Source organism: Dasypus novemcinctus, chromosome 9 (genome assembly GCF_030445035.2).
Source record: "Dasypus novemcinctus isolate mDasNov1 chromosome 9, mDasNov1.1.hap2, whole genome shotgun sequence".
Classification (NCBI taxonomy): Eukaryota; Metazoa; Chordata; class Mammalia; order Cingulata; family Dasypodidae; genus Dasypus; species Dasypus novemcinctus.
In genome coordinates this window covers 68,875,049-68,898,815 of record NC_080681.1, presented here as the reverse complement: position 1 = coordinate 68,898,815, position 23,767 = coordinate 68,875,049, and the positions used below count along the sequence as shown (strand labels likewise).

General features: G+C 39.8%; 1 protein-coding gene across 10 annotated transcripts in view; it reads left to right on the top strand.

Moving 5' to 3' along the window:
* The window catches only part of NFIA (nuclear factor I A), a 530,380-nt gene that overhangs the window by 493,707 nt on the left and 12,906 nt on the right, over positions 1–23,767 (top strand). For 6 of the 10 annotated variants that reach the window (XM_058303489.2, XM_058303488.2, XM_058303487.2 and 3 more), the window contains one exon: positions 3,950–4,041. The exons of the other annotated variants lie outside the window; for them this stretch is intronic. In XM_058303489.2, coding sequence (XP_058159472.1) covers positions 3,950–4,041 — 92 coding nt within the window. The remainder of the gene's footprint in view (positions 1–3,949; positions 4,042–23,767) is intronic. 10 annotated transcript variants of the gene reach the window in all.

Here is a 23,767-nt window from a genome sequence, read left to right as displayed (position 1 = left end):
TGGCATTGGCACAAATATTTTAGTCTCTTAATATCTTTTTCTTCAGTCATACTTTTTCCAAACTCAGAAAATTTCCAAGCATCTTTGTTCAAAAAATTTGACCATGTTCTTAGACCATGTTGAGGTATAGTTATTGGGCGAAGGCTCTTAAAAGACTCCAAACCAGTTCATCTGGAAACTGTCATGATTAGCCAGACCCATCCCTTATCCCTGCTTACTCATAAAAGAAAAAACCAAAACCAATATCGTGGGAACAACACTGGACTTCTGTTTGGCCAGCATGCAGTCAGCCTCATTCATTTCTGAGGACATGGAGGCTGCTCGGTCTTCACAAGGAACCCCTGCACAGTTCAAAGAGTGCAGCCATTGGGTGATCTCCATCGCTTTTTGTCCCCACCGCACTCCTCCATGCCCTGCCCCACCCGCACAATCCCCAGAGTTCAGTTCCAGCATCCTCAGAGGCCCTGTAAAACTGTATTGCTTACAAATAGAGAATTTTTCTTGAACCGTCCCCTTAATTGATCATACTGAGGCAGGACTTGTATTCCCTAAGGAAAGGATTATAGAATTAGCAATGCATATGATACATGGTTAACAGAAGAATGTGATTTTCTGGATATGGGATCAAGTTGTGGTTTGGGATTTTGGTACTTACCACTGTATTTAAGGCTTTTGGAAAATGTGAACAAATACATTAATGAGGGAAAACATATGGTCAGATTAGTGTAAAGAAGGACTGATGGAAGCGTCTTATAGGTATGTTCTTCCGTAATGTTAGGGAAATGGTCCATAATGCTAATGCTAATGTAGGTAAATGGTTGCTAAAAAAAAAAAAAAAGCAAATAATTTCTATTTCAGAAGCAACCAAATAATAATTTGATTTCTAATATTCACATTTGCCACAAGGACTTTTGCAATGAGATTATATAACCAAATTTATTTCCCTGTTGACTTTATCAAAAAGTCATCAAGTCTCTGAACTTCCCCTCTGGAATCCTCAGAAATGTCTACAGTAATCTCCCCAGAAAATTCATTTCTTCATTTCATCATTTCCCAAAGCTATTCCCTCAGAATTTGATTATTGTTGTTACAAATAAGTCAAGAACTATATACATAAAAATACAAATATGTTATATCATATAAATACAGTTGTATGTAATTATTTACCACATTGCCCCCTTCACTCAATTTTATTTTCATGTTGAAAGCTCTTAACTGTGCATGTATAATTGATTCACAATGGTATATATGGTTGTTTTAATAGAAAGTTTCAATTGAGGTTTTGTTCAGCAGTATAACTTCCCTATTCCACTGTTTCTTTGGGAAAATCAAATTCAACTTATGTCATATCATTTCTGGAAATGCATTCTGTTATAAGGTGATCACCCTGCCTGTTGAAGTTAAAATAATGGAAGATGAGTCAGAATTTCTTTCTTCCTTCCCTTGTTTTTCCTGCATCCTTGATTTTTCCCAGAAGCTGGATTTCTATAGAATAAATTTCCCTGAGCACTGTTTGTCCTGTTCTACTCCCTAGATAATTAGAGATTCCCAGACGTTGTATAGTCCTAAATATATACATATTTTTTAATTATAGCACACCGCCACCTCTCTTACCATTGCTCTTTTTTAAAAAAAGTGAATAACCTTTGGAGCAGTTTTAGCAGCCCGTAAAGGCCTTCTGAATTGTTCTAAAACTTTGGCTGCAAGTTTTGTCCTGTTAATAAGAAAGGAAAATACATGATTTTTAGTCACAAAGTGATTTTATGTGGCTAAATTACTTTCATGCTAAACCTTTCAAATGCTGAAATTTAGGTCAGGCAATAATGGAGAATAGAGTGTAATACAAGCCTATCCAGATTTAGTAAGTTTGCTATGGTCAATGGACAACCACTGTCACACACGTGCACACATACAAAGTGCAAAAAATGCCATGGACCAATCACCATGCTTGTTTGTGATGTCACCAGTATGGTAAAAATGTCATAGGAAATCCTGCCATGTGTCTGAGAGGAACACAGCCATTGCACCCTGTTCTAGTAGGACCATCTAATCAAGGACTCAGGTTTCAGCATCTGCCATCAATCACTTAGACTTACTTTGAAATAGAACTCAAACCTTGGCTACCCTTCATTCTTTCTTATTTTTCCTTCTCGAACTACATACTTATTCATGTATGAAAGAAGACATTTTTTCCTATCCACTAACAGCTTTAACAAGTTATTTCATCTACTAGATTCCTCCTTATCTCTCCCACATCCTCCTTGTGCCCTAGAATCAGGTGACTACACTACCAGGTATTTACAGTCCATCATTCTCAATGGATAACTTTCTGTTGTAATTTCTTAAAGCTTATCAAAGTAAAGCAATAGGCTGAGTGAAACAAGTAATAGATAGCCTTTTATGGAGCTTTTAAAAGAATTACATTTCCCCCATACCGATAATGTGTAAATGAGGAAGTATGTCTCAAATCTGTGCAAGTTAGTCTGACAAAGGATGGGCCAGGGAAATCAGCAGATTCACGTTGCTAGGCAGTACAGTATATCAGATGTTTAGATCATTTAAGTCAAAGCTATTACTGGACAATCCTCCTTTAAAAAGTACTATTACAATGAAAAATAGTTTATTAGCATACATCAGAAGTCCCTCATCTTCACCCTGTATTCAGGGCTGATTTAAAGCAGTCACATCTGTGCAACTGATACAGCTCTGCTTGGGTGACTTAGCCCTTACCAAAGACAAATGAACAGCACCTGAGCCAGGTAGGCAGCCATTTCATCCATAGGTGTGTCTAACAAGTGAAAGGAAGTATATATAAACAGTTTTCTATAAAACAGATGATGCCAATAAAGGGGAAAAAAATTCTGGCAAAGGAATTTGATATCATTCCCTCAATTAATGTGTATTTTTTATACCTGCCAATCCTTTTAATCTTTTAGATGGTGTGGATGCATAGTAAATTCAGAAAAAATTTAGACCTTTTTACAATTATCATTAAGAAATTTGAAATTATTTTAAGCAATAGTCTATCTAAAGATTGTAGTACCAAAAAAGAAAAAAAAAATGTGAAGAAATCCTTGGAGTTTATGGTAAAAAACTGGATTGCAGGATACGAAACAACTGAAAATACTTGGGATTTATGTGACAATGTAAACAGTAGAATGAAACATAAAAGCCATTTAATTTTTTCCCTCTAATGTAGAGTGAAGGTCTTAAATGTAAACATGAAAACCAACAACAACACTTCTATGTACTATGAAAAGGACAGTAAACTGATATGTAGCATTAGAGGCACCAGTGTGATATCTTGGTTTACACAGGATTAATAGTTTCTGCCCAGACTGAAGGGTTCTAGGATGGAAAGACTATAAATGTTTGTATTTTAAGCACATTTTGTCCATCATAAAGATTCTAGACACTCTACCAGGCCTATAAAGACAGCTAGTTATAAATGGTTTTCTTCTTCCTTCCCAGAAAATCCATTAATTCCTTAAATAAAGACCTCTTCGATCTCTTGCCATAGAGGCACATGAATGCTTCATGATTTTCAGGAGTGTAACAGTGTGAAAAGCAAGGTTGTAAAGTGAGCTGCCTTCCTGCCCTTCCTACCTAATTTCTTTCTCCCTGTACTCTAAAAACTAGGATATCTCTCTCTGACCCTAGAGCTCATGTTGAATTCAGAAAGAATACTTTGCAATTGTCTTGCATGTTCTAATTTGTATGGTGGAAGGAGAAAATAGCTCATCTGAGCACCAACAGTCTTTGGAAGCCAATCTGTTGCCCTTTTTGACTGTCTAAAATGCCCTCGTGAGCCAGATCCCTTTGCTAGCTACAGTGTTTGCACATTTCCTTGTTAATTAGCTGTGTAGGCTCAGAGACTGTGTGTTTTGGTGTTGTTTGTGTGTGCAATCTCGTGCTGCTTCCTGAACGCATGTGTCCCTTCCCTTCACAGCCTACTCGACACCCAGCACCTCCCCCGCAAACCGATTCGTCAGTGTTGGACCACGGGATCCAAGCTTTGTAAATATCCCTCAACAGACACAGGTGGGCCACTCTCATCTTTTCTGTATGTGGTGCAGCTTGTTTTATTTATCAGTGCATTGTAACTTGACTTTCGACACAACAGGCTGCATTTTCCGGTCCCTGTCTTTTCCTCCTGACCCCACCCGTCCTGGCCCTTCAGCCCCATTTCCACATGTTCTCAGAAATCGTGGAGTATGTTGCCTGTGATTTTTGCTTCTTGTATTGAAGAGGTAGAAAAGGAGGGCTTCTGTGCCAGAATTGCTTTTGCTATGGCAAGAGTAGTTTCCCAGTGCTAGAAAATGTGCTTTACAACTCCTTTAGGAATTCACGGCTTCCTATGGGCAAGCAGTGGGCCCCTACAGAACCACGAAAGTAAAATCTGGTTGCCTTGGACATCAGAGTGCATGCTGAGGGGGTGGGGGCAGACATTCTTCTTTATTCCTCATAGGATCCTCAGGAACCTGGGCAGGCTTTTTTTTTTTTTTTTTAAAGAATGCAAAGGGTTTTATGATCCCGATTAAGTTCCTTGTGTTGGTCTAGAAATAGGAGGTGTTTGTTGATGGCTGCTGCTGGACACTGCAAGGTGCAGTGAGAAGGGGAAGCAGGGGTGAATGTAATGTCAGGTTTTGAGGAAGGTGAATGAGAAAAGAGTATGCCAGGAGGAGCTTTTGTTTTTCAATATACAATTGTGTTTTGTGCTAGTAAAGGTCAAGGAGAAGCAATATTTTTTTTAAAGTTTTCAAATGACTGCTGTGAATTGAAAAACAATGAAGGACTTTTTGAATTCAAAGGTATTTATTGTAGAGGTATTTGGAGGTTTGTGAAATGGAGTGAGAGTCAAGTCTTGAAAGAAATTGTGCTCTAATTTCATAATTAGAATGTGACTATATGTTATCATCATTGACATAAGGAAAGTATTTTCCCTGTGAGGTTCTAAGCGCAGTGTTTGAAAGAATTCTCTGAGATATTCCGTGCATATGCCTGGGTGTGTAATCTCCAGATGCCTAATTTATAACTATTCATCTTTGTTTGTAAAACTATGACCAGGTGCTTATGAACGGGATAGATTTGCCTCCCTGGGTCCATTTGTTCTCTCCAAGGGCTTTAGTTTATTGCTATGTCGACAGCACAGGTTAAACTGCATTGCATCTGAAGCCTTCCTTATACCGAAGCAGGGTCACAGAAAGTACAGCATCAGAGGAGGCAGCTGGGAGGAGAGGGGGGGCTAGCAGGGGAGGGGGAGGGTTAACTCTTGAATTTCCCACTTCTGTTGTTTCTTCTTGGACCGGCTTGCACTTGGCATCTAGAATTAAAATCCCCTCATCAGTACCTCCCATAAATTTCTCTACACTTATTGCTTATTTCCCCATCATTCAAATACTTTTCTCATGAATTTGAAGTTGAAAATTTACCTCAAAAGCATTAAAACAGAAGAACATAATTTCACTTTATGCTTTTGGCATCCATCTTCAGTCTCAATGAGAGGGGGATTCCTGGGGACAGGGGCACTATATTGGATGATTGCTTTTCTCAAAGCACTGGTGTACTCAGGTTACTTCATTAAGAATCTCGACTCAGCTTTGAAATGTCGTGTTTGTATTTTACGTAGTGTTTTTTACATAAGCTGTGAAGCACTGAAATTGGACCCTGTATTCCTTTCAATATGTTACTCTGTAATTGAAAGGTGTTATATTCCAGTATGACTTTGTTTCTCAGATGCCTTATTTAACCTGAAACTGAGTCTTCATGATGTTGACCACAAAAATTCAGTTCTTTAAAATCCAGATTTTCCACACATCTGAATTAATGATGTCATAGACCCAATATGGGCATCTGGAACTGAATTTTTTTGGTTTCTGTTAGATGTTTGGCATCATGGGAACAATAGCTTAAATGTTGCTTATCACAGTGACACCTGCTACATTTGGCTGAAGAAAGCCATCCCCCACTGTCATATGAGAAATCGTGCTAATGAATTTGTCATTTGTTTCCAAAAAATAGATATGTATATATCCTGAGGATTTAAAAATTGTATACTCTACTTTAGAATTTTAAGGTGTGTATAGTAATTCTTTCAACAACAACAAAAAAAGAACTATCTAGAACTGTTTAAAGTGTTTAATATATGTAGAGATAAAAATAATAATATATGTAAAAATAAACTCCCTTTTGAGAGGACCTTAGTTCAGTGCAAGAATTTTTTAAAATAGAAATCTTTAAAGATGTAATTTGAACATGGCCCACAGACCAGTAATTTTCAGGCAAACTTGCCTTTTTCTGTATTGATACCTTCACTAAAAGGCATGAAATTTGTATTAATTGAATCACAATAAAAGTTTCCTGGGAAAACAAAATTTTGCTTCCTGTCTCTGTAAAAGTAAAAATTAGTCACCCAAAACATCTACTTGAGTTTACTAGGTGCAGAAGAGGTATCCTGCACATAAATCCGTAAACAAATACAAAATAAAATGGCCTCTCCTTCTCCCAATGACTAGTTCCCAAAGGAAATCCCTTAAAATTCATGGAGCATCATCTGTAGAAGACAGATTAGTCTCCATTTTTTCCAGAGGGTAGAACTTGAACTAATACATAACCTTATAAGAAGCCAGCTTTCAGCTTATCATAAGACTTTTCTTTAAAAAAGGGAAAAAAAAAAGTATTCTTTGATTATATATATCCTACTTATTTGGGCATTTTCTACATACTGAGTACTTTTTAGGAACATTATCCAGCTAATCTTTACAGCCACCCAGTGGGGATCTGAGACCTAAGGAGATAATTTTCCCAAGGCTATAGGGCAATAAGGAGTGGAGCAAGAATTTGCACCCAGGACTGTCTGACCCCCAGGCCCATGCTCTCTAACCACTGTGCATACTGCCTCGTGAGCTGGTGAGCACCTTTCCCTGGAGATATTCAGAGACTGATGCTCAACTCTCAGGAATGCTCCTGGAATATTCCCTGCTTTTACACCTGGGATTGCATTAAAATCAAATCATTAAATATACCCTAAAGGCCCTTTCACTTAATAAGAGTCTCAAATTCTGTGACATAGCCAGGGAAAGTGGACTGTTTTTCAACATAATCCACTCTAACAGTGTACTAACCTCTGAGAAAGCACCTATTACCATGCCTGGCACATAGTGGGTATTCAGCATGTGTTGGATGAATCTAAATGATTCGTAAGGACGTTTAAAAATAATGATTTTTTCTTATTACAGTCATGATACATGTAAACTGTGGAAAATACAGATGAAAAAAATAATAAAAATTGCTTGTAGTCCTACTGTTAACATTGTATATAAATCCATCCAGACCGTTTGTATGCATACAAATATATTGCAAAAATGAGATCATCTCTATACACTATTTGGTAACCTGCTGGTTTCTTCCTCTTGACAATATATTATGGCCTTCTTTCCATGTAAATTGGAAAAATTGAATATTGGCTTTTATTGCACCTATTCATCATCTGTAATGATTGGTAGGGAAAGATAACATGGATAATTGAAAGCCATTTTTCCTCCCCCTTCCCTTCCAGTCTTTTCTTTTTCCTCCCGAGAATTCCTCCCTTCACTGAGACAGTTTTCACTGAGGCTAGTTTTCTTTCAGACTGCTTCCCATTATAGTGTACTTCTCTCTCCAGCGTTTGGCTCTGTTCAAACATTCCTGCCAAGTTATCTGTCCCATTCTTCTGCCTCACCTGTCTGCTACTGCTGGTACTATCATTATTTGCCTCTCATTTTCTTCCTCCTCCTCCATGTTGTAACTTGTCATTAACACGAGAGGTGTCCACCTCCCTGCAGCCTTTAGAACAACCACTTATTCTAAGAAACCATGACCACTCATGTCTACTCGGAATCTCTTATTTTTCAATATCGCCCCACTGCAGTTGCTATTAGCATATAGAAAAGTCTCTGGGGAATTGAGTATTTACTTCACTTTGAGCACAAGTAATGTTCCCTGCACGCCTACTGAATGATATAATTTAATAATAGAGAATGTGCCATAGCCTTAAATAGCAGAAAGCCAATGGCCACTTCAGTTTCATCCCATAATTTAATCTGATCCCTGAAGATGAGAGCCATTAAAAAGAGACATTTATTTAGAGGAAAAAAAAGTTAGTATTTCATCACCAGGTAATAAATAGAAATACCAATTCCCACATAGGAGGACTAAGCAAAGAACTCATTTTGATTCAGATTCTAGTTTAATCAGAATGTTAAATATAGAGTTTAACCTACAGAACTCCAGTAGTACTTGTTCTTTAGACTGAAAAAATGAGTGCAAACAATATTAAAAGTAGGCATTTCCTCCTTATCACCCAAATCTATCACTGTTCTGCATCAACAAAATTGTGGTATCAGAAATGCTATTTAAAACCAAATTACCATTTAGGCTATTAGACAAATCATTTGGCATGGCATGGGCCTGATTTGTTGACAAAAAGGCACAGGTGCTGTAACCTTTGCTTAATAAATCATTTAGCTGCCTGACTTGCAAGCAGTGTGACTGCATTTGCCTCATGAAATTTACAAATGTATGCACAAGCCACACACTCCACCATGCTGGAAATCAGCTGATCTGGAGAGGTCTCTGCATCGCTAAGTTATGGACTCAGCACCCATTGTCTGCCTTTGGGGTGGGGGTGCACAAGGAGCATGGTGAGGTACAGACTCCTTTAGAACATTTCCATCTGTTGCCATACATATTCCTGAAGTTCTGCCTTAGAAACCAAAGTTTAAGCAATCTGCAAAACTCTTCCTAAGTACCTTTTTGCAGTGACTCAAAGTTTATTAAATTGCTTACTGTATTCCCAAACCTGCTAAATGCAGGAGATAACAACCCCTCTTGAGTTGTTCAGAGTCTAGTAGGGGAAATAGAAGTGTAAAGAAATAATAGTAATGGGAGACGGACATAGCTCAACTGATAAAGTGTCCGCCTACCATATGGGAGGGTCCAGGGTTCAATACCCAGAGCCTCCTGACCCATGTGGTGAGCTGGCCCATGTACAGAGCTGCCGTGCACAAGGAGTGCCGTGCCACATAGGGGTGCCCCTGTGTGGGGGTGTCCCATGCACAAGGAGTGCACCCTGCATGGAGAGCCACCCCACGTGAAGAAAAGCACAGCCTGCCCAGGAGTGGCGCCACACACATGGAGAGCTGACATAGCAAGATGATACAACAAAAAAGAGACACAGTTTCCCAGTGCCACCGAGGGTACAAGCAGACTCAGAAGAATGCACAGCGAGTGGACACAGCAGACAACGGGGGGGGGGGGGGGGGGGTTGGCGGGAAGGAGGGAGAAATAAAAAAAAAGAAATAATAGTAATGACAACAAAAATAATAATACAATGTGATATCCATTATTGTGAGGATTCGAAGAACAATAACTTCTCAAAGAATGGAGGGGGCAGAAAAGTCTTTAAAGTTTTTCTGTCCTTGTTTAACTCTGGTCTGGTGATATGGTCTTATATATTATAGCTTTTTCCCCCTGCTCTTAATTTTTGCTCATCAATCCATAGATCTGGTAGATAAGGCTTTAGCCCATCCTTAGAAGAGGGGCATGTTCAGTTTTGTCCTCTCTGGATCAAGCAGATAAATTTAGAATCCTTCCCGCTGCAGGTGGATCAGCCAGTAGCCCCTTCACCCCTCATTTCCAAGAAACATCCCTTCCTGGTTTAATGTCCTCACTCACTGCACCAAGCTCACTTGACATTGTACTTCAATTAACTGATGCTCCCAGCCTCCTCCCCACCCTGACCTGAACTGCCTCCCTGTAGGAGTTTATGTACCACACAGAAGTTCAAGGAGCCCCTGAGAGTTCCAAAGGCAAGAAACTCATATTTCCTTAGAGGAGAGAAAAAAAAAACCTTCCTCTTTCTAGTTTGCATTGGATTTGATCTTGTTTCAGTTACAAGCCCACACAACTGAAAACTCCCAAGATTAGAGGGGAGTGTCAGGCAATGACCCATTTGTTCCTGACTTTGAGAAAAGAGTGTGTTGATCAAAGTGGCTCTCTGTATTGAGCACCTACCTGTGCCACATTCTGTGCTGCACTGCCGCAAGACTCACAAGGCCCATCTGAGGTTGATGTGATTGGCCCCATTTTAATGATGCGGAAGATGAGTTCAGAAGACAAATGTAAACTTGTCCCACAGTATATGAGGGAGCTGTGAATTGAACCAGTCTGTCTCCAGACCTTCTGCTCTTTCTCAAACAACACCTGCATCCCTAATTACTTACAGTGAAAGGATGTTGGCCATTTTCTCCTGAAGATGGTCTAAGATTGACTCATCCATCTGAAACCTAGAATAGGCCCAGTGCTCCCTGGGTCCAGTGGGACAGGACTGATTCTACACGTGGTTCTTCTGAAGACCTGCCCCAGTTTCAACTACTTCATGTGTCTCTAAAATAAAGACTAAGTTCAATTCTCATATTCTGCCTGGGAGAAAGACCTTTACCAATGCTGTCAGTTGGTATCTGTGAACACAGAGAACCTCTGCAGGAGACCATTTAGATTCTAGGAGATCCTAGAATTTATTGTCAGATCTGGGTTGAAACTTTGCTGCATTGCTTAGAAGCATATGTGTGCTTAATTGTTTTTTGTTCGATTGTTTTGGAAAATCACTTTTTCTACCCTGGTTTCTTAACTGTAAAATAGTGATGCCTATGTGTTAAAGAAAAGTTGCTCACTGCGACACGGAGACTGATGATGACAGGCAGAAAGTTTATTGGGAACCTCTCCCAAAAGAGGAGGTCTGAAAAATAGACTTCAGCCCACCTCAGGAAGGTGGAGTATGAATTTATACAGTACCTTCCTAGGTGGGGAAATAATAGTTGGCGGTTGGGGGTCAGGGTCTGAGGGAAGTACAGGGGCTGATAGAAAGCCCTAGAGGTGAACATTTTCCCTTGTGTAGTTAGAGGGTAGTGGGTTAAGGAGTTAGGTTTTCTTGGAATGCTGGAGGAGCAGGTGGCACTTTGATCTGGAGGGAGTAAAGGTCTCTCTCTCACATTACTCCCATTTCCACGCGGTTCCTTTGTTCAGCCATTAGGGGAAGTGCCGTGCTTTTAGGCACCTAGGCTTATGGGGAGCGGGGGCCTGGGGAGACTTGTCTTTCCTCAATGCGTGTTAAGGGGAACTGAGTCACAGCTTGTTAATTATTGCAAACCTAGTGAGAGGGTACATCTAACACTGTGTATACCTCCTAGGATTGTTTTAAGGCTTAGATGCTGTTGGTATAGAAAAAGTAAGTGCCTGACACATATTAAACACTCAACAAATTATAGTTTTTATTGTTTAGTGGCTAACAATGCCTGTGTTTGAACAGTGTTTTCTGAATTACAAAGTGTTTTCTCATTTGATGTAAAGAGCAGCCCTTTTCAGTAGGAAGAACTGTTATTGTTATCCCCATTGTATAGACAAGAAAACTGAGGTTTAGAGAGGGGAAGTGATTTCCCAGAACCACATAGCCATAAGTCAGGTCATGAACCCTCTTGTGATTGCACAGCCAACACTGCCCTCAGTGCGTCCCTATCTGAAGGACCAGGATAGGTCTTTCAGCACGTCCTCACAGGCTACTGTTTGGATATGGCCAGAACCTACCTGCAAAATGCTGGATCTCAAGCAACGCTCTAACAAAGTAGGGCAACCCCCCAAGATCATAACCCTGTGTATTTTTCTATTCAGCACCAGGTTTGGTGCCCCAAAACCTGATTCAACTGGGCATATTTTTTCTTTCCTCTGAACAGTCAGCAACCAAAATACAGCATTTCTTCCCTTAAGCTAAATTGTGCCCAAAGGTAGAAGAAACTTCCCAAGGGCAGATGTATCTCTAATAAGGCTTCAGAAAACGAGTATAGTCCTCAGTATCTAAAGGGAAAAGGGGAGCCTAAATTGAGGCAGTGCCTGGTCATTTTTCCCTCCTGTGTTCTCAGCTCCAGGAGTAGGTGTGGACTAGTAAGCAACACCTCGCAGAGATGAGTTACTCATCCAATCTGCTTCCCCTCCTCCATGCCACTGTGGGCAGGAGTGAATGCTCCCCACTTCCCATCTCCCACACCAACCTGTAAGTCCTTGACACATTCTCTTCACATACACTGGCAGCTGACTCACTGACAGGCTATGAGACACTCTTAAAATATATTTTCCAATAAACAGAACCTTTGTCTTTCAAGTTTTAATTTGACAGCATATTTTAGATGTCCTCAGTCACAAACCTCACTGCTGGACATTTTAAGCCATCAGTTCCGAGGTATTGGTCTCCTTTTTCTTCCTTGGTTCTTATGCTTTCATAACCCTGTCACTTTTAAACATATGTTTTGGTTTAATTTTAGCATTTTTATTTGTTCGTTTGTTTTTTATCTTTCTCCAAAGAGAGTTGGAGAAATTTCTTGACTGGAGCAAATTGGTGATTGTTGAAAGAATTAAGGTGCCTAGCACATAATAGGTCCTCAATAAATATTGGTTCCTTTCTTGCTTTCTTCTTTTCATTACTATAATGGGATCAGTAGCAATGGATATGGGGAATATAAGAAGGAGATTTCACAGAAAATTCAGATTACTTCGAGGAAGAAGGGGAAAGACTATAAATCTGATGTCCATTAAATTGACCCTGGGGGTTGTAGAGAAAGAGGGACAGAAAATGAAGTGAGGCGATTGAAAAAAGGAGCAGTGAATGGAAAAAAACTGGAATAAAGTGCTGAGAGGAGTTAGATCCAAGTTTGATGATAGCTTTGCAGTGAATTCAGAAAACCATAGTATCAGCTTCAGGAGTGCCATAAAAATTTGCAGCCCATGGGTGGGTCTGGACAATGTCACTTCTGAGCAGTAGAAACTCCAGGATACTAAGGGAAATGTACCTGGTGTTCATGGTCTTATTTCTCTGAGAGGATGGGGGGAAAGTCTTAAATTGGGGAGTAAGCTAGACCTGTTTTAAGATCTTGGCTCTGCCAGTTAGGTGAGTGGCCTTGGGTTCTGTTCCCCTTTAAATTTCCATTTCCTTTTCTATAAAATGAGAACAATAATAGTATCTAACTCATAGGACTCTTGAGTAGTTCGAATGAGGGAATGAATGTACAACAGTCACCACATGCTAAGAGCTCAGAAATTGTTTGCTTCATGTATTAGTTGGAAGGTGTTCAACTGCAGGGAGCAGATAGCATGATTAAGTGTGGCTTAATTTAGTTAGGGTTATTTTTCTCACACAGCAAGAAATCTGAAGATGAGTAGTTATTGGTGGTTTCCACTACTCCAATGTCAGCCGGGGCCCAGGCTCTTTCTAATGTTCTGCTTTACTATCCTTAGCATGTTGGCTTTCCATCCTCATTCTTAGTGCCTCTAAGATGGATACTGCAGCTCCAGACATCATACCTATCTCATAATCCATTATTCCTCTTAAATCAGTAAAGCAAAGTTTCTGCCACAGTTCTTCCCCATTTCCTGCTAGCAAATTTCTGTTTCATTGACTAGAACCGGGTCATATTATAGTTGGTAGCTGCAAAGGATGCTGGGAAAGCCAGCACAGGACTGTCTTGATTAGTTTAAATCATGCTGCATTACCCAGGACTGGCCACATTGTCCTCCCTAAACAAAATTGAGATTCCTTTAGCAGGGAAGGTGGGTCAGTAGATAATGGTAGGCTTTTTACAGTATCTGCCATAGTCCTTTTTCCCATTCCCCAATAGATTTCATCTACATTTCAACTCTGGTAATTGCACTTGACTCCCTTCACTCTCTTAATGATTGTCTTTTTACAGTGCATTTCCTTCTTATATTCCCTGTGTCTCTAGGGAGATACGGGTGTGTGTGTGTGTGTGTGTGTGGGAGGGGGGCTGTAATCATCTCATTTCAGCCATCTGTTTGAGACCCTGGATTTGGACCAAAGTACTGGAGTTTTTGCAGACCAGTTACCTCTGAGCTGGGTAAACGTTCTCTGAGTAAACACGGATTATGAAAAGGCTGAGTTGGAGGACATGTGCCTTTGTGATTGCAGAGGAACTCTGTGAAACTGTGCCCTCGTGTGCCCTCCCAGGTGCTTATCAAGCAGTCAGCAAAAGGTTCTGGGTTTCTCTTTTATGACTTGGAACCAGATGCTTCCTTTGCAAAAGAAAAGAGCCTGGTTTTGCTGAGCTTGAGTCAACAGAGTTCACAGAACAGGAAAACGAGTTGATTGGACTGGCTATGTGAACTCTAGGAGAGAACGCAATACAGGTGGTGTTCCCACTTTCCACAAAGGCCCCTGTATGTGAAAGTCCCAAGCCGAGGAATTTGCTTTATCAAATGTTTCTATGCTCTAAATAGTGACGGTTCACTTTAAGAAAGGATTCAGCATCAGGGGTCCTTTCAGACACAGGCTTTCCCAGGGCTTCTAATGAGTCCAAGACCTTGAAGTTTCCACTGACACAGAGTTTCAAGGACAGTGCCTATTGTATAAAGTGAGGTTCATCGAATCTCATGTGATCTCTCCAAGATTCTTCCTGTCCAGTTTTCTCACACCCACCTGTTTACCTTCCTGTCTGTTCATTGGGGATGGAGGCACATTCTTTTATCTGTGGCCTCTCTTTGTGGAATATATCTTTTTCAATTGAATCTATTCATTGAGTTACATTCCGCTGCACACACCTCCCCAAATGATTTGCATGAGAGTTTTTCCTAAGGCCTCGCACTGCTTCCTTTACAGCAGAGATGAAACAGTTTAGCGCTTCTAATTGGCTTTTCTCTTCTCAAGTGCTTTACACATTAACTGATGAATCACATGAGCTTGTGAAAAACGGGATCCCTTGTTGTAGAGCTGGGACAATGGGTTAGGACAGACTGTCCTGGCTTAGTGTTCCTCACCCTCACACCCTTCCCTCCCCAGAGTCTGAACAGGGCAGGAAACAGAGCTGCGCCCAGGCATAGATAGTCGCAGCAGAGGGCAGCCTCGGGCCCCCGCCGTGCAGCCTTCGGGCTGCGGCAAGTGTCCATGCTGTCTTCCAAGGCAGGGATCACACTGTGTGTCTCCTGTTGCCTGGAATAGTGGAGGGGAATGTAAGACCTGCCTTGGACACACAGCTTCTGCCCCTATCAAGCACAGTCCCCCTTCCATGGAGCCTTGGTCATGTGATTGTGTATATGGGCAAGGAAAAGTACATAGGCAAGGCACTAGAAAGGTCGTCAGGGAACTGACAGTAATAGGAGATTTGGTAGAGTTAAAGGAGCACTGGATTCTTTTCTTGTTTCTCCCACTTACCAGCTATGTCTTTGATTTTAGGGAAGAGAAGGACACCAGAATTTATTGAGCAACTAATACATGCCTGACAGCACACCAGGCTGGAAGGAGAGAGACAGATATATATGATCCAATCCCTGCCATCCATAGCTCATGGACTTCTAAGGCGATAAGTAAATAAATAATAAGCAAATGATAAGTAAAAGAATTGAAATATGTATAATCTGCAAGCAGTACAGAAGAATAGGTAATTAACAATGGGGAGAGTCATGGAAGATATCCTAGAGGAGGTGACTCAGGAGCTGGTTTTGAAGGAGACAGACACACATGATGCATAGAGCAGTCCATTCCAGGAGGGGGAGCAGTACATGCAAAGGAACAGCGACATCAAGTGGTTTTGTGTCTTTGGAGGACTCTGTTTGCTGTGGCTGCAAGTAAATAAAGTAAATGGCAGAGAATGGTGAGTAAGGTGGCTGGGAAGTTAGAGTCTAGTCATGAATAAATGCAAGCCTTTATACAATGGCAAGGCACTTGGATTTTATTGTGTTTGAGATGGGAAGCTAGTGAAGGGACAATGGAATCTCTATATATGAAAGAAGCCTTCACTTATACTTAGGTTAATACTCATTAGGCACAGGTTTTACAGATTGTAGTAGCATTAAAGAGTATGTCTTTTTTTTTTAGATTTTTATTTTTATTTATTGCTCTCCCCTTCCCCACCATTGTCTGCTCTCTCTCTGTCCATTACCTGTGTGTTCTTCTGCATCCACTTGTATTATCAGGCCGCACTGGGAAACTGCGTCTCTTTTTGTTGTTGTCGTTGCGTCATCTTGCTGTGTCTCCTCTCCATGTGTGCGGTGCCACTCCTGGGTGGGTTGTGCTTTTTTTTCACGCGGGGTGACTCCATGTGTGGGGCGCACTCCTTGCACGTGGGCACCCTTATTCAGGGGCACCCCTGCATAGCAGGGCACTCCTTGTGCATCACAATACTGCACATGGGCCAGCTTACCACATAGGTCAGGAGGCCCTGGGTATCCAACCCTAGACCCTCCATATGGCAGGTGGATGCTCTGTCAGTTGAGCCACGTCCACTTCCCAACGAGTACATTTTAAGATCCCCTCCCTCCTAGGCAGTGTTGTATAGTGGAAAGACACACGCTTTGGAGCAGACCAATCTGAGTTTGGTTTATCTCACTCTGTGACCTTGGGGCAATTATTTAACCTTTCTGGCCCTCATACTGTCACATTTATTAAATTATAAATTCATTTCTGAAGTCCGCATAGAGTTTAGTAAAAAACTCCCTATGGCTAAAAGGTAAAGCTGCCAACACCTAGCACCTAGCAAACCACTGCTATCTCCTTTTTAGCCCTTAGAATTGAGCCTCTTTAAGTACCAGATGTAAGTTGGATGTGTCTTGTTTATCTTTAGGACAGGTAAAACCTATGAGTGTCAGTAGAAACATAGAAAATGTTAATATGGCAAGAAACCCAAAGGTAATCTGGTAATTTTCTCCCTGAGCTGAATTTTCTCTAACCCCATCCTCCCACATCCGTTTTCCATAAGTTGTGCCATTTTTTATCTCATTAACTAGTAGAATGATATATATTTATTAAAAACGGAGTTAGCATACTCCCAAGGAGCAAGTTAATCCTCAACGAGCAGCTGCAGTTTCTGACTGTAAGGAAAGTAATACAGTGAGGAATGCATACAGAGTCTCTATGTCTGTTATAATTTCACATTTTAAAAAACTATTAAACTTTATACTGGATGAGGAAAAGAAGAAAAATACCCTGTGCAAAACCAAGTTATGAACCTGGGAGCACAGTTTCTGAATGTTTATTTTGTCAGATACACAGCTGACATGATTAGTTCTAATGGGGTGGTGATCCTCATTGAATTGCAGATTGGTGTGAGTGACTGAAATACCATAGGGACTTCAATAACTGGTGCATACAGTATTACTTAGGCTGCATCCTTTAGCCAAGTTGAAGGCTTCTTTTTTTCTGCCCCAACGCACACGCACACGCACACACACCACATATGCATCTATCTATTCCAGAAGCTCCTCGTACAGCACTAATTACCTACCTAGAACAATGCTGACTTGCTTTTCCTGTCTTCTTCTCCTTGCCCTCTGCCTCCCGACTGCACCCCCACATCTCCACACACTCTCCATTGCAGATAATGGTGTATCGGATTAGTCTGCTTTGCTGCTGCATCAAGACCCAGATCAATTTATTGACTCTGTCAAAGTGGCCGGTAGTAATTGTTACAAGAGAAGAATGGAAAGTGAGAACGTGTCCACATGAAAAATAAAAATGGCGTTTTGTTCTTTCCTGCCCCCCCCCCCTTTTGCCTCACAGATCTTTATGTATTTACACAGCAGAGAGCACTTTACTTAAGTTAATCAGCATCTTCTACATTATTAATTGTGACAGTTAGGGTGCTACATGACAGCAAGAGTATTATGGGAAACATTGATCTCACTCAGATAGTATGGACTTGTGCAAGTTTGGTATTCCTTTCCTTATCTCACTGCTTTGGGGTACCATCAAATCACATTTCCCTGATTGACAGTGCAGAACGCCTCCCATCAATACAATTGATTTTGTAAAAAAGGGTGAGGAACGTTTTTCAGCTAGAGATAGATGAATCTTGGTGATGGCAAAGAGAACATTTCAGAAATCTCTCCATTTAGAAGCCTACATTGGAAATTCTGTTGTTATCCCAAACACAAGCACAATTTTGCCAAAAAAAAAAAAAAAGATACTATTAGAAGAAATTTACTAAAAGTGAAAAATAGATTTAGTTGAAGATAACAATGAACCTGAGGATATAATTGCTGTTTTTAAAGGGCTATCTGATCATTTTTTGTGGGAAATTTTTGGTTAAGTGCACATCTTTGAAAGACATTTCATTAAAGTTCAACTTTTGATGGCTTATACCTGTAGACCCTAACATAAATCCTATGCAAATGGACAAAACTGAATGGGTGTCATTTGTGACCTGGAAATAAAAGGTCAGCCATTGAATTTATAGCTTTTTTAGTGAAAAGAACATAAAGATTCCTGCCAACTGGAGTCAATCCATATTTTAATGTTTCTTTCCTAGTTAAGATTATAAAATCAAGGGATTAGGATCATGCTGTTCAGTGAAGGTCAAAAATTAAATGTGATGGGCTAAGTGTCATTCCCATGGGGTAGAAGTTAATATTTCAAAAACTATTCCTTCCACTGGCAGTCAAGAAATGAATTGCCCATGATCATTAACCAAGGTAAGAGAATCCTACTATCATTACTAAATTTAATGATAATTATTACACTAATCAACTATATTACTAAATTACTCTGCTGTTCTCCTACAGTGTCCCCAAATAGTAATAGTGAATTGACTTCTTTCAAATAATTCTCATACAATTGAACACAAGTCCAGATGGAAGCTCAAGGATGAACACCTTCTTGTGGAGATAAAAAAAAACAAACTTGTGGCTATTTTATGGATAAGAGCAATAGCAAAGAACCTTACACTTGTTACATATAACATTCTTTGAAAACTAAGAATATGTGACACTATAGACCCATTATTAAGTATAGTTCGCCAGTATTAGTTTTTCAAAATACAAAAAAATAAATGAACACGTATTATCATTATTATGGGTTTTCCTCTCAGCTTTTACCCCTCTTTTTTTCTTTACAGTAAGAAAATACCAATTTTGCCAGTTGTTTTTCTTCCTTGAATTTTCAAATCCCATCTATTTTGGATTTTTATTAAGAGAAAATAATGGTTACTTAAATGTCCTTAAAGGATGACTCAGCCACATGTACCCCATACCACTTTCAAATCCATTTTAAGATGCTAGTATTTCTTGGAGCTATAGGGATAAAGGAATACCAAAGCTGGTAATTTCCTTAAAAACTACTCCAGGCCCCTCATTTTTCAGATAGCACTTTAAGTGCATTTTGGAATTAAGGTGAAGCCTCCAAATAAAAAGGTCAAAGCCCAGGGAGGTAGAACAGCTGGCAAGGCCATGCAGCTAATCAGAGGCAGAGCAAGACCGAGGTAGAAGCCAGAAAGGGCAGAGGCTGGGGGTGTAATATGTGGCTTAGGAAATGGGTGCATGGTTTCTGTTTTGCAGAGGTGTCTTATAAAAGCCCAATATCCATTAAATTGACCCAAATGCATTGGAATCCTGAAAAGCAAACTATGTAATTAAAAATTTCACCTCGTAGAACTTACCTTAATAGGCTGCCATGATGTCATGGTGTATGTGTGTGTTAATCTGTGCTTCTGAATGTGCTCATGGGTGGCCTTTTGTGCCTATGTTTCTAGCTTCTGTCCTTCAGTGCAGGCAAAGGTTAAAATTCTCATCCACCTTCACAGGCAAACACTTTAAAGTGCTTCTGCATGAGGCAGGGAGTAGGGAGGACCTTTGATTTAAAGTTCAACATTTACATTTGTAATTTTGACTAATTTCTGTGCTGGCATTAATTAAATTGAAATTGTTTAATTAGAATAAAACTAAAATTGATCATTAGGATTAATTTAACCTCATAGACTTTGTGTGCCTTTCTAGACAAATATTATGAAATATAGTGATAATGAAACAGTGAGAGGTATAATTTCACATCTTACAATGATTTTAATACTTGCCAATTGTTCTTTCACGTGTCTGGGTAGCGCTGAATGTTGCTCTTTGTTACATCATTACCATTCAGCTAGGGCCATGCTGTATCTCTTAGTTGGCCTCTTCCCAGATATTTCTTTCTTTCAAAGTCTAAAGATGTCCCAAAATCGCTTCACACCACCCTCCTAATAACATCCTTCTTCCCCTTTTCTCCACCCACACGGTCTTCCAGGAAGGCTCTTTGCTTGGCTGTTCCCCTGGCCTTGCATCACAGTGACCTTTGTAAACCAAGAACTGCTGAATGAAACTCCGTGAGGAGTTCACTTAATGCTCCTTAGCCCTGGGGTCAGTGCTGTCGAAACTGGACTGTCCCCTTGCCCCTTTTCTTGGCTGCTTACTTTGAGTAGGAACCAAGTACAATCAAGCTCCACAGGAGGATGAAGGATTCCAATCACCAAATATCTCTGAGAGAGTGGAAATGAGACGGCAGCTCCTACATGTGCCTCATGGGCTCTGAGGAAATAGCTCACCCTCTATATCCTGTTCCTTCCATGGAGTTCCATGTTTCCAAATTTGGTGCCCTCTGTTTCTTAAAGAAACGTATAGAAGGATGAGTTTCCCATTTTACTGCAAGATTCAGTGTAAATTAAATAACACTAGATTTGAACCTATCTACTACCCACACATTACCAAAGGAAAATTTTTTGAACTGTCCTCCCTTGTCATCAATATAATCAGGATCTATATGGATAAACTAAATCCTCAGGAAAATCTGTAGGCCATGTTGAGCCTCTCATTCCCCTCAACCACCATCTTGCCATAGTCGCTTTAAAAATAGTATATTGGCAATTACGTTTAATTTGGTTCCTGTAGCAACCCTAAGGCAGGAGCTGGAAGGACAGTAAAAAAGAAGCCAAGATTAAATAGATATTTATGAAAATAAAGAAGAGAAACAAAAAGTCTAGAAAAAAGAAAGAACACAAAATCTCAGTAATTAGGGGTTGACTGGCCAGCATGGAGATTATCTCATATGCAAATTATCATCTTTCTGTAATACCTCATATGCAAATTATCATCTTTTAAAAATACCTCATATGCAAATTAACATCTTTCTGCAAATTGATCAATCAGTCCTGGATAAAGACTGAGAAACTCTCAGGGTTATAAGCTCTGATTCCCCCCAGTCACCATAAGTAAACTGCTGTCCATGGGAAAAAAAAAAAACAGATTGCCATTCATTTCTACTGAACATTATCTAAATGGATTCCACTGTTTTATTCATGTCCTTATCCAGTAGAAGACACTTTCTATTTTCATAGCAAATGGCACGTTCTCATTTAATTTGATTTTAGAGGGCCCTTAACGTTTTTCAGTATTTGGGCTAAGCTAAATTCAAGTGATCGAGAAAAAAAGAATTAAAGCTTAATATACAGCCAGCATTCTCATGCTAGTATTGTATTTATTCATGAAGAGTGACCACTGGCCATTATTGCACTAAGCCAAGAAGGCACCATAAGTTAGGATATAAAGATGAGATTTCCGTCTTACCCAAATCAATGGTTTACACAAATTTCTTAGGTACCTACTACATGCTATGAAGAATACAAAAAAAAAAAAGGATCAGCTGTGCCTTCCTGGAATTTGTAGTCTACTTAGAAGATAAAACATAGATGATGATACTTTCATATATTATTTCATTTCATCCTCACAACCACCCTAGTAGGAAGGTTGTCTTAATCCCTTTTTTACAAGGTTGGAACTGAGACCCAGATTTATCATCAACTTTGTCTGATTCCCATGTCCATCCCTCCTCAGCCGTAGTTTCCACTTTGGGCCCCTGCAGTATGTCATTCCACAGGGAGGCAACTTCAGAACCTGGGCACCGAGTATACCACAGACTAGGAATTTTCTCAGGCACATAGCACTAACTACCAGGAAAGAACTACTCCAGTGTAAAGAGATGGTATAGTTTAACTCTTAGACCCTGCCTTGAAGTAACAATTACTATCAACATCTTCGGTCTGCTGCACCAGTTTATTGCTAGAGATAAATTCAGATTCGGAGAGGATCCACAGAGCCCCTGGTACTGTGTGTACAATCTCCAACTGCCTTTCCACTCTGATCTACCAGGATCATGGCTGTTTTCTCTGAACTCCTGGACCCTTGCTTCAACAAGATTGAGTCTTAACCTCAACCATCCAGGAAACCAGCTTTCTCCAGATTGGGTATTGGTTTCCTGTGAGCATCTCAGAATCTCTACTTGACTTCTGCCTCATTCTAAATTTTAAAAATAGCCATTTATCCCTCTCTGGTGCACCTTATTGGCAAATGTCTGAAGTCTTTTTGCCTCAAAATTCCTTTAGGTTTTTTGTAAACATAATATGGGATCTCTTCTGGGTTGGGTATATTCTCTTCATAACATGTTTTAGCTGCATTTCCAGGGTAGAAAAACAGGTTACACAAACTGGTTTTTATATGTGCAATGACCATTTCCACGAAGTGCTGAAGATGATTGCAAAGAAATTCAAAATCTTGGTCATGGAATTCTAGAAAGTGCATCTAGAATCTGTTCCTTTCCTTTAAACTATAATGTTAACTTGAATGCCTTATAGGGAAAATTAAGATGACATAGTTCTCTTGTCCCCTGCCCTGTCTTTTTACTCTCTCTTCTCTTGTCTCTACAGTAGATCTAAGGTAACTTTCAATACTAACTAAAGCTTGGTGCTGCCCAGCCTCTGAGTCTGTTAATGCTTGAGAAAGCAGTCCAGGTTCCAACTGTAAAACATTCCTTCAACAAGCCTTGGAAACTAGCATACTGATGCCGGCAGAGTTCAGAGGGAGCACATGTAAATGAGGCTCAGCTATAAACTCCTGAGAAGTGTTTTATTTAGTTTAAACCTGAACTTGAACTTGTGAACGTGTTCATGAAAAACAACACAGAGAGGCTGATACAGTAGAAGAAGCCATATTATTATAGCTCAAACAATTCACATCCTTAAAGGAAAGAAAAAGCCCTAAAAGAATTTTTTTTTTGGATTGAACTGTCTTCTAAGATAGCACAAAGTGGCATATCTGCAAGGTTTCTGTTATTGCAGAACCAGAATGAAAGGGAATATATATCATTTGAACTTACCATGATTCTCACCAAATAAACAATAGGATCTCCTACCCATATGGTGCTTTAAAATGAGAGAAAAGGATATTTAAAGGGCCAATAAACATATAGCAGTCATTCAATCTGCAACTGACTTTATTGAACTATAATAAAGTGATAGTAGGGGTGGGAAGCTGTTCCAAACTAGCACTTTGTTCCTAAATCTCAGTTACTGGGGAGTACAACCAAGTTGGATTTATCTGAAAACGAAGAGTGATCCTGTTTGCATGCTTGTTTTTATAAAGCATATTCCATATTCAATAATCTTTGTGATCTCTGTTCCATCTGTAAAGTCAATACTAAAAAGGTAAAAATGAATTAAGTTTTGTATTAGAATGGTATTATCTCTCTCCAAGAAGCTTAGATCTCTGACAGGGAAGCCAAGGAGCTCTGCCAGTCATTTTTGTTACTTTTATGTTCAAATAATTGATACAGCCTTCAGTGTAGACTCCATGTAGACTGTTAATAGTGTGAGATCTTCGCCTTTTCACAACTTCCCACCCACCCAACCCCATCAAGAAGCCTTCCTTTCACCTCTCCTGAAAAGATTCAGGAAGAATCTAATTATTTGTAGTAGATTGCTTAGTTGTAAATTTAATCTACAAATTTAGAAGGAAATAAGTCTAAATGTAAAAAGCATTTGCTGTTTCAGCATTTAAAAAATTCTGTCATTTGAAACTGCAAACTCCCCATGTGGGTTTGTTTTGCAAGTCACGTCTTAACAAAGACAAGTTTTGTTGCCATAAAGCCCTAAAGTCT